At 43.9% G+C, this 12,098-nt stretch overlaps 1 protein-coding gene across 1 annotated transcript in view; it reads right to left on the bottom strand.

Annotated features, from left to right (window-relative positions):
- The window catches only part of LOC128122573 (NACHT, LRR and PYD domains-containing protein 1a-like), a 53,383-nt gene extending 42,467 nt beyond the window's left edge, over positions 1–10,916 (bottom strand). Inside the window, exons 1-2 of the mRNA XM_052758215.1 lie at positions 10,817–10,916; positions 5,412–7,086 (exon numbers count right to left, since the gene is read on the bottom strand). Coding sequence (XP_052614175.1) covers positions 5,412–7,086; positions 10,817–10,916 — 1,775 coding nt within the window. The remainder of the gene's footprint in view (positions 1–5,411; positions 7,087–10,816) is intronic.
- Between the last annotated feature and the right edge of the window lie 1,182 nt (positions 10,917–12,098).

Here is a 12,098-nt window from a genome sequence, read left to right as displayed (position 1 = left end):
GCTCCTTTGCTCTAACATCTGGATCCTCTCCTCTGGGTGGTTCCCCATCTACATCCTTATCATAGCATGTTGTGTTCTCATTTTGTGTGTCTGTTTCTGACTCAGTCTAGGTGTCCCACAGGATATGAACTGGTGGCTGGCATCTTTTATTTTTAATCTACAATATTAAGCCCAAGGCCTGACACAAAGGAGGACCTTGGTAACTCAGACAGTCTTCTTCCTTTTGATGTGAATGTACCTGCTTTCCTTTGGAACAGAATTCTAGAGTCTCATGAAGGAAAACTGGAAAGGGAAGGTGGGAAGAGAGGTCAGCAGAGATGGCTGAGCCTGACTGTGATGGGATGCTGAGCATGATTATAACCACTCCAGATGTGCTGGTTCACATGGTCCCTACATCTCTACAAGAACAGAAGACTGCAGAGAAGGGAGAGAGAATGAGAAGAGAGAGAGAGAGAGAGAGAGAGAGAGAGAGAGAGAGAGAGAGAGAGAGAGAGAGAGAGATCAGCTCAGAGTGGTAGTGTATTCCTTTTATGTGAAAAACCAAGCACATGAAGTCAGGAAAATAGTGAGTTCTAGGCCAGCCTAAGCTACAAACTTAAGAGGCTAGGAGCAGCTCCAAGCCTGGCCTGTGCAACACTCTATCCCAAACACTACAAACAGAACAAAATAACAAACTCAAAAAAACACAACCCCAGAAACACTGATGAAAAGTGGCTACCTTTAACTGTAATAAAAAGTATAGGATATTTCATTCCAATTGTACAAAACCAAAGAAATGTCAAGGAAACCAAATATTAAACTTTGAAGGATGGTGCTTTTTTAAAGGCTTTATTTATTTTTTACTTTATTTGCACATTTGTATTCTTCTCTGTCTGTGTGCACTCTGTACATGCAGAAACCTGCAGAGGATAGAATCAGGGTCTTGGATCCTCTGAGACTATTGTTAAAGGCGGTTGTGAGCCATCAGTTGTGGGAACTGGGAATGGATCCACATTCTCTACAAGACCAGCAAGTGGTCTTAAACATAGAACCACTCCCCCAGCTCTCAAAGTATGATCGTTTTGATGCATGGTTAGTATTTGCACTGACTGAAAGTGGAACTTCAGAGTGTATTATTCAAAAAATAAGAGGTGCCATTAGGAGCCCCACACAGAAATTGCTCACCTTGCCATCTTTGATACCTTAATTCCCTGGGCTGGTCCTTTCCCTTCTCTTGGCTTTGGACAGTCTCCACCTCTGAAGTGTTTCCCTTGTGTGCAATTGCCTCCTGCTTGTCTCCCTGCCTTGTCTGGCTGACATTTCCTCTCAACTTTCCCTCTCTCTAGCAGATGAAGCCTCTCTTTTTCTCACAGGTTTGTCCCAGGATCCTAAGGCCACTGTCCTTTGCAAGCTAGATGGTGTTCCTGGTTTCTCTTGCTGTGGCTGGTCTGTCTCTGTACCTTCTTAGAATTCTTCTGAAGGTCCACATCAGACCACTTCTGCTTGCAACATCAGTTTCAAGATCATCCAAGGCACACTTGTATATAACTATAGACATTTAGTAACAACCTTAAATGGCTAAGAACAGAAAAATGGTCCAATTGGCCAAGATATGCTCCCTAGGGAATATCGTAATGTTATTCAGAATGTTAACTAGACCTTTAGTAACCAGAGAAGACAGTCTAAATTCATTAAGAATATAACCATGAGTATAAGACACTGTGTGGCTTAGTTATATTGTAGAAAAGTATATAGAAAAAAAGATTAATGGGTATACTCCAATTCTTTACTTCATGCTTTGTATAAAATCTAGGGTCTTGGGATTCCTAACTGTGGTGTTTTGAATGAGATGTGACCAAGAGTCATGGGTATTTGAATGCTTTGTCTTCAATTGGTGGTACTATTTAAGAAAACTTTGGAGGTATGGCTTTGTGTAAGGAAGTATGTTACAGGAGGAAGGATTTAAGTTCCAAAGTCTTGAGCCATTCCTCATACACCCCTTCTGTTTCCTGCTTGTGGTTCAAGAATGATCTCTCAGCTGGAGCTCCAGTCACAGCTGTTCCCTCTGCCAGGATGGACCCTGATCCTTCTGGAACCATAAACCCAAATAAACTCTTCTATAAGTTGCCTTGGCCATGGTGTTCTATCACAGCAACAGAAAATTAACCAACACTAGGCAATGAGTTCCATCCTTAGCCATCAATATTTTGAGACAGTGTCACACTATGTAGCCCAGGCTGGACTGGGACTACTGGTCTTCTTGCCTCAGCCTTCTGAGTTTGGGATGACAGGTGTGCGTGACCAAGCTCAGTTAACCCAAATTTTAATACTGTCCTGTCTGAGAAATGAAATTCTGGAGGATACTAATTTATTTTGTGCTGTGGGATGTTCTGTATGGCAAATGTGTTGCCAAATTGTCAATAAATAAAACACTGATTGGCCACTGGCTAGGCAGGAAGTGTAGGCGGGACAAGGAGGAGAATAAAGCTGGGAAGTGGAAGGTTGAGTCAGAGAGACACTGCCAGCCACCGCCATGATGAGAAACAGCATGTGAAGATGCCGGTAAGCCACGAGCCATGTGGCAAGGTATAGATTAATGGAAATGGACTAATTTAAGCTGTAAGAACAGTTAGCAAGAAGCCTGCCACGGCCATACAGTTTGTAACCAATATAAGTCTCTGTGTTTACTTGGTCGGGTCTGATGGCTGTGGGACTGGCAGTTGAGAGAGATTTGTCCTGACTGTGGGCCAGGCAGGGAAACTCTAGCTACAAATGGCATCCAATGTGGTGGCAAGAGTTTCCACCTAAAAACTGAGAAAAAAGATTCTAAAACAGAGCTAAAAATAGTTCCTAATTGTCTCTCTCAAATGAGCGGCAGCTGCTGGTTTGAGCTACTGGCGGGTTCCTAGCTTGTGTGCTCCACCTGCTGCCGTATGGCGGGAATGAGACCTCTGCAAGTGGCACATTAAGCTGAATGGTGGATTTAGTCTTTGCTAGTACAAATAGTACAAAAAAAAAAAAAAAAGAGTTTTCTGGGCTACATGCTGCTTGGATAAAAGCATAGACCCACGATAGCTCCCAGAGCTGGTAGTAAAGTACCAGGGCCATGTTGGGAAGCTGAGGTGGGCAGAGTCAGCAGCCACAGCTGCTGCAGCTTAAAGCAATAGATTCACAATAAGACAGATTCAGATGTAATAGTTTTAAATGTGTATAAAATATACGTAGACTTAAAAGAGACAAAAAAGGTGATATATACAGTTATATAAACAAATACATAGTTTTAAAAAATAAAGTCTTTAAAGAGACAGTAAAATTAATATAAAAAATAAACCACATGAAGATGAATATTACACAGAGAATCTGGATTGTGTTGTCTTTGGGATTTTTAACTGCAGAAAAACATTTGATCGTATAAGATGTTGAGTTAAACCAATATGTATATTTTAAAGATACCTTGACTTCAAAATTTGGATATAAGGATATGCTGCTTTGGAAAAGAGTCTCTTGTTTCCACAGAAAGCAAGAGGCTATGGATTTGTTCCAGATTAAGATACATCAGGTTTAACCAGCCAAGACCCCCTGAAAGGTCTCCAATGACACCAAGGCCCAGATGATCCAACATCCAGAATGGTTTGAAGGCAACTGGCTCAGACGATACACCCTCATGGACTATTCCATAATCCTAAAATTTTCTTTGTGTCCCCATAAGATACAGCGCCCCCCTCCAGCAGGAAGTAGTAAGAGAAGCTACGCCCAAATTCCCAAATTATATGTAATTTTACTTTGTTAAGGTTAAAACCTTCCTTTTTGGAAAAAAAAAAGGGGGAAGTGCTGTGGGATGTTCTGTATGGCAAATATATTGCTAATTAGTCAATAAATAAAACACTGATTGGCCAGTGGTTAGGCAGGAAGTATAGGTGGGACAAGGAGGAGAATAGAGCTGGGAAGTGGAAGGCTGAGTCAGAGAGACACTGCCAGCCGCCACGATGAGAAACAGCATGTGAAGATGCCGGTAAGCCACGAGCCATGTGGCAAGGTATAGATTAATGGAAATGGATTAATTTAAGCTGTAAGAACAGTTAGCAAGAAGCCTGCCACGGCCATACAGTTTGTAACCAATATAAGTCTCTGTGTTTACTTGGTTGGGTTTGAGTGGCTGTGGGACTGGTAGGTGAGAGAGATTTGTCCTGACTGTGGGCCAGGCAGGGAAACTCAAGCTACAATTTTGTTTTGATAATTGATATATCTCACTCTTCTACAACGAGTATGTTTTTAACTAGGTCCTACTAGTCACATACAATGAGCCACTGGGACAACCTCCCGTTCGTGTGTGACACAGTTTGATCACGTCTGTGCTCTCTGACCCATTCTCTCTCTACTTTTCTTCCCCTTCCTGTTCTCTGACAGCTGCTCCATGACTTTTAAGTCATTTACTTTTCATGTGGGCTTTTGTGTGTTGTTCAGACTGGTGCCAAAGCCAGAACTCTAGAAATCTTCCAGTGTTAGCCACCAGAATGATGGGATTTCAAATGTCTGCTGGCCAAGCCCAGATCAGGTTATCTGGGGGAAAAGCTTCAATGTGTAGAAACAGAAGACTCAAAGAAAAAAACATCTCTTCCTCAGAGAATCTCTCCCTTTCTGGTCCACTTGAGTGAGCATTCCCTTCCCTGATACCCGGTGTGTGCCTGATCAATGCAAGAGTCACACCCTACGTAATTAGTGTACTTGACTGCCTTAGCTCCACCTTTTGACGTCCTCATGGCAGCACCTGTACTTTTCCTCCTGTAATTGATTGGTCGGGCCTGCCATGAAATGAGTGCTCAATGAATATTGATGATGTGAATCATCTAGAGGGGAGAGAGACACATTCTGGTACTGAGTCACCAATACAGCACAGTGGAAGGGGAAGTTTACCTTGCTACTGGGGTTGGCATGAAAGTAGGAAGTCAGCCTGAGTGCCGGGGTCTGAATGCCTTCATGGATACAAGCTGGGTAGTGAAAACATAGGGATTCTCATACATATGATTTCTGAGGTGATGGCACAAGACCTCATGGCCAAGGTCACAGTCACAGTCATGGGCAAGGAAGATGGTGCATGCAGGAGCTGAATGAGCAGTTCCTCAGAGATATCACATGATAAGAGAGAGGACCAGTAATTGTGGGCCATTTGAACCTTGTGAATGGTGAAGATAATTTGAATCAGAGAATGTAGGTGATCCTTACTGAGGCATAGGGAAAGATAAAGGCTCATAGCAACAACATATAGTCAGGCACACAGAGGCAAATAGAGAAAGGTGGTCAGATTCAGCAATTAGATGTCACTGGTAACCTGTATCCTGCTGCCCTGGAACCAGCTAAGAGTGTTGATGGTGCTCAGAATATGTGTGGTCATGGGAGCAGCTGGAGAGAGAGGGCTGTGTCTGGATACTCACAGTACCATCCTGGGGGCCGTCAGTGTTTGTCCGTGCTGTTCACCCCCATTCAGCTGAAGCCTCTTCACATGGTGGCAGTACTTAATGCAGAAAGTGACCACCATGAGCTCCAAGTCTGTCTGGACCACCAGGTGCTTCACATTTGTCTGGAACACTGGGTGTGTCATATCTGTTGGGTCACACGCCTTTTCTTTTTGAAGATTGTGCATCACCTGTGTTAGGAGCTCTTCTTTCTGAATCTCATACAAACAATGAAACAACCCCAGAGAATAGAGATGCTGGTGCTGGGGCAATGCCCTGGCTTTATCCAGAATTTCCCATAGGGTGTTCAGAGACAAGTGGGTGGTGAAGATCTTCTCCATTTCATTCACACCTTGTTCACTCAAAAGGCCAAACAGGAAGCATATGGTGGGTGCCTCAAACAGGTCTTGCCTTCCATACACTTCTATCACTGTTTCCACAATTCTGTAGATTTTCGTATCACCACATTTCTCCTCATTATTCCCCAAGATGCAGGACATCGCTGCAAAGAACTCCTGGAGACACAAGTGGGCAAAACTGTAGCTCAAAGAGCTGGGCTGGTTTTGAAGGACACCCATCTTCAGGAAAAGGGCAATAACATCGTTAGATAACCCTTGCTCCCAGAGATCTCTCTCACTGAACAGAGTCCTTCTTTTGCAGATCCCCTCAGCAGCCAGTGAGCAGAGACCTCTGAGATGGGTTCCCAGGGCATGATCTGGAAGTGTTTGGGAAAGGTATTTCAGGCAGAGGGCTGTGGTTGTCTGTGAGGTCAGTGAGAGGTCTCTTCCCTGCTCCATCTGCTGCTTCAGGCAAGTGCAGACCAGCCAGGATACCCAGGGCACCAGACACAGTGTTGAGAGCATTGGGTTTAAGTCAATCAATCTCAAAGCTTCCATTGCTTTTCTTTTCTTTGAAAAATATTTGTTGAAATATTCCTTCCATCCAGACTCAGAGAAACCCAGGACTTCCACCCAACGTGGCTGCCACAAGGAAGGAATGAACTTCTGTAGATCTGTGGTCCGAGCTGTGAGCAGCAAGGAAGCCCCAGGAAGTATAGATTTCCCCAGCAAACTGCCCAGCAGTCTGTGCACAGGCTGTGGCTGGCTCCAGTGCAGACAGACCTCAGTATTCTGCTCCTCCAAGACCCATGCTGGCTCATCTATGCCATCCAGGATAAAGAGCAGCTTCTTGGGCTGAGACAGAATCTTCCTGATGGGAGCTACAGGCACAGTCTGGTCTTTTGCTATGAGCTCAGCCAGACTCAGCTGCTTGTACTGGGCCAGCTCTCTGCAGCTGAAGTAGAAGACATGCTGGAAGCGATTCCTGTAGAGCTGGCCTTCCTCCCATGCTCTCCTCACCTGCCTGGCCAGTGTTGACTTCCCAATCCCAGCAGCCCCCTCTAATATGACTAGTTGAGGCTCTTCCTGCATATCTGGGCTTGGATGAAATATGTCTTGGATCTCAATCAGATGTCCTTTCTCTTCTGCTACATATTGATGGCAACTTTTCTTTTCCAAAGTCTTCCAGCCTCTTGGGCAAGATTTTTGTAGAAGTAGTAGCTGTGTGAAATTTTGGAGCAAATCCTCTGTTTTCAATGTCTCTATAGGATAAAAGTCATCACTTTCCTGGTTCTGATGTACTTCTGGAGTGATTCCTAAATAAAGGAGAGAAAGATGAAGCAGAGGTGTACACAGTAGTTTATTCTTTCATTCCTTTCTTTCCTCCTTCTTTTCACTCAATAATCGGATAAGCTTAAGTATCTGTCTAAGCTGTGCAACAGACTGACTGTGGGCACTGGGTCATTTTGAACAGTGCAGTGCAAAGAATGTGAGCTTAGAGTTCAAGATTCTGGTTCAAGTATTCATTTGATCTATAATAATGCTGTGTGACCTTCATCTATACACCAGATACTTATCAATGTCTTATTCTGTACCAGACCTGCTTTGGGGGCTGAGAATAAATGGCGAGCTCACAGACACAACTATGTCTTTGTTCAGTCTATGGTATGATTCAGTGGCTCCACTGAGCTTTGGCTTTCTCATCTGTAATTTGGGGGTTGTGGTCTATCCCTGTAGGAGGCCATGGAGTACTGGGATATTACAGACAATGGAGTCAATGTCTGCTCCTGAAGGATCACATTGGTCCCCACCTTTGCAGTCCTTACAACTTCATTTTATAAGTCCTGGGATTCTTGGTCTGTTGGGATGGTCTTGGGATTGGCCTTAGAGTTTATGTTCAGGACATGGATTTGTTCCTGTCCCCAGGACTGGCAATCCCCCGACTTATTTTGCACGGCCTTCCGGATATCATTGGTAACAATAAGCCTTGTTTGTGACTATTGTTTGGATATCTTTTGTCCTCCCTGAAACTCATGTAGAAGTTGCCAATGTAGCAAGCAGTATGGGGAAAATGATCTAGGGTGAATGTTTGGAGACATGGGGGCAGGGCCCTTATTAATTGATCAATACTTTTCTTTTAGGAATGGGCAAGCTTGTTTTTTTTTTTTTTAAAGCTGGGTGGTCATAGTCTCTACTGGACTTCCCGACTCCAGAACTACAATTCAATATACTTGTTCTAAACAAACATACAACAAAAACCAAAAACCACTTTGCATGGTGGTGTAGTCCTGTAATTCATCACTCAGAAGACAGGCAGGAGAATCAGGTGCTTAGTGCCAGCTTTTCCATATGGTGAGTTTGGAAACTTCCTAACCTACAGTCATCAATCAATCAATCAACCAATCAACCAATCAATCAATTAATCAGTCAATCAGTCAGTCAATCTGTCAATCAATCAAAAAACAACAATAGGGCTGGAGAAATGGCTCAGAGGTTAAGAGCACTGGCTGTTCTTCCAAAGGTCCTGAGTTCAATTCCCAGCAACCACATGGTGGCTGAAAACCATCTGTAATGAGATCTGGTTCCCTCTTTGGGCCTGCAGAGATACACACAAACAGAGCACTGTATACACAATAAATAAATAAATCTTTAAAAAAAACCAATAATAACAAAAGTTACCCAGTCTCTGTTTTCTGTCCTACTAGTGGAAAACACACTAACACACTTGCTCTTGATGTAACCTGCTCCACCATTCACCACACAATAAATCTAACACTAGATACCATATGTAAAAGCCTTCTCTTACCTTCACTCCAAGCCTTCTCTCTGTGCCTCCTGTTCCCCAACCCAGCTCTTGCCAGCTAGGAAGTCAGAACAGGATGAAACAATTTCTTTTGATTCAGCTAATGAGCCTCCACCTTGTAAACCAAAGCCAAAGGCCACAGCTTCCTCTTTTCCAGTCCCTTCAGTTTCCCTTTCTCCCTCCTCAGAAACAGGTCATCCACCAGGTCAACTCTCCCTGGCACCCACTTTCAATTTGCCTAAACCCCTAGTCGTCCTGCTACTCGTTCCCGCTCTACCTTGGGACCTTCCTATACCTCCCCAATCTAAACTAGCCCCAGTTCTCCCTTTGCGAGAAGTTGCTGGCGTGGATGGGTTAGTCAGAGTAAATGTACCCTTCTCATTATCTGAGCTCTCCCAAACAGAAAAAAGGATAGGGTCCTAGACTGCCAATTCTTCCACTTTTATTAAAGATTTCCAGTACATTACCCAATCCTATGACCTTACCTTTCACGATATTTATATGATTCTTACATATTTATATGATCCTTACCAATGACCTTCTCTCAGAAGAATGTAGGCAAGTCTGGGACAGGCTAGCGCTCATGCAAATAAACCCCATCCAATAGATAACACCTACCCAGTGGCAGTCCCAGACCAGGAGCCTGGATGGGATTACAATAACCCAGGAGACATTCTAGCTAGGAATAGATTTGTAACTTGTCTCCTAGTTGGTCTCCACAGGGCTGCCCTTAAAACAATAAATTATAAAAAAAAAAAAAAAAGTCCAAAGGGTCATCCAGGAAAAAACTGAAAACCCATCTGAATTCCTCAACTGCTTTACAAAGGCCCTCTCACAATGTACCAACCTGTAGCCTGAGACCCCATATGGAAAACTTCTCCTTAAGAAGTTAACCTTTGGGTCCCCCATTACTGTCTTTTCTCCTCACCATCTGTCACACCTTTTAACATATAAGGACCCTCAAACATTACCTCCCTCTCAAGTTCTCTCCCTTCAGGTGGCATTGGCAGAGGACACAGCACTAACTTTTCAACCATATCCACCTCTTAACATTTCAAATTTCTTCTCTTCCAACCAGTCCTGGAATACTCCCCATCACACTCATGCATTGAGACCCTAGGAGAGTTACTACCGTATCCAATACATATGCAGGAAGGCGCACTACCTCAGGCCACTTATACATGGTATACAGATGGCAGCGCCTTCCTATAAGAAGGAGTATGTGGAGTAGGATATACAATCGTCTCAGACACCATAGTGGTCAAAACACAAGCTCTTCCAGCCCATACCACAAATCAGCAGGCTGATTTGATAGTTCTAACCCATGCTTGTCAACTAGGAAAGAGACAACCCCAAAAACTATATACAGAGCAGCCTGCCTCTGGTCTCAGAATATTGAGATCTTATCAACCTGTCAAGGCTCATGCCCCACCCTATCAGGTCATACCCTACCTCTTCTCCTTCTACATCTTCCCACTCACTCATATTGCTATCAATCTCTACATTTGGAGATTTAAGGTTCAGGAGACCAGTGCCCAGCAGTTCAACCAGCCCCCTCATATGGTAGGGTCTGGAGACTGCTGGAAACATAATGCATATGCAAGAAAACAATCTGCCTGTTATGAAGAATGGGGAATCTTTTACATTCTGATTAAGGACCCATGGCATTCCAACTGGAAATCATTGGGAAACTTTACTATACCATCTATCAAATCCACCCACCAGATATGCTCAAAATATAGAGGGCACACATTCCACTCTTTCAACCCCTAGGAATGGATAGAGTAGAAGTGGTCCAAGCTCCTCAAAGGCTCTTACATCCTTAATGTCACCCCTTTTTTGATTCCACCTCCTTGTCACATCATCGCTTGTTTCAGACCCTAACAACTGCATATCAGCTATTGAATGATGCTTAGGCTGACTATTTTGGAGAATGCTGGTTGTGTGTCCCCCCAAGGTCAAATACCCACCATTTGTGGCCTCACCCATTGTCCTATTAGAGTCTCTCACCTTACCACTTGTTAATTGCTCCAAGCCAAATGTCACTACTGCCCCTTATCTCTGTTGAATTTCTCTCTTTGGCATTACAGACTGCTTTAACTCCTTAGGAACATACTTTATGGGTACTCTGGATTCTGCAGACTGCAAAAATACCATTATCCTTGGTACTATCACCCAGCCCCTATGTCCAAACATTCACAATGCCTCTATTCTCTGTGATACTCAAGTTTATCACTGCTTACCTGCTAGGTGGTCTGGGACTTGTGCCCTGGTATTCCTGTTTACTAAATTAGGGGTGGTACCTGGTGAAGAACCCTTGCCAATTCCCATCACCAAGTTCATAGCAGTGAGGCATGACAAACAAGCCATCCAAATAATACCCTTTCTAGCAGCCCTGGGCATAACTGCAGGTATAGCCACTGGAACAGCAGGACTGACTACTTCCTTAGCTATTTACCATCAGCTTTCTTCACAGTTCATCCAGGACTTCCAACAGGTAGCTCAGACTATCTTTAGGAACAAATAGAGTCAGTGGCCACCATAGTACTGCAAAACTGGAGAGGATTAGATTTATTAACAGCAGAAAGAGGTGGTCTTTGTCTCTTTCTTGGAGAAGAATGTTGTTTTTATGTCAATCAATCAGGGGTAGTGAAAGATAAGATCCAACAACTCCAAATGGATCTTCAAACTCAGAAGCAGCTTGATACCCCTAGACAGTGGGTCACTAATAGTCAGATATGGAAATTGATGCTACCCTTCTTATCCCCTCTTTTCTTCTTTTTCTTATCCCTACTAATTGCACCCTGCTTCATAAACCTCTTTGCTAGTTTTCTTCAGCAACAGATCCAAAGTATTTCTAACCAAACTCTGAGCCAGTTAATATTACAGGATTACCAGCCCCTATTGACAAAGCCAGAGATCTGCAGAACCTGGTTACATCCTGAGGAAGAAGATCAAGATTGTCCCAAGAACCTCAATGCCCCATTTCAGCAGGAAGCAGTCTAATAATAACTTCACCCCCTTTCCAATCCCGAGCTGCTTATTACTAAACAAAAAAGGGGGGGAATGTAGGGAAAAGGGGCTGGCTAAAGAAACCCACCCTGACCCTGGAGCCCAGAGCCCAGAACTAGGGAAAGATGGCTCCAATAAGGGCAGAAAGAAACATAGTTTGGCTCAGTCAGATCAGAGCCATCTCTGCCCCTGGCCAACTGACTTGTGAAACCAACCAATTACAGAGCAGGACAGTAGAACCCTGGGCCTGGGGTTGACTTCATACCCAAGACATCCTGTGTAAACCACCCCGCCTGGTCAGTTAGAAAAGGCTGTTCTCTCCACCCTGGTAGAGGCAGCTACTCTCCTGGATTCCTCCTTCCCAAATAAATCTCTTTCTCAAAAGAGTTTTGGGTGTGAAGATCTTCATTCACTGGCATAGAGAAGATCCTGCAGAGAAGTCCCTCAGTGGACAAAACAAGGGAGAGCTGAAAGAGCAGATCAAGGAGGAGCTGAACAGAAGATCTTTGCTGA

The sequence above is a fragment of the Peromyscus californicus genome, unplaced genomic scaffold, assembly GCF_007827085.1.
Source record: "Peromyscus californicus insignis strain IS unplaced genomic scaffold, ASM782708v3 Scaffold_3__1_contigs__length_106647218, whole genome shotgun sequence".
In the NCBI taxonomy this organism is placed as follows: Eukaryota; Metazoa; Chordata; class Mammalia; order Rodentia; family Cricetidae; genus Peromyscus; species Peromyscus californicus.
This window is presented reverse-complemented; position numbering and strand designations above follow the sequence as displayed.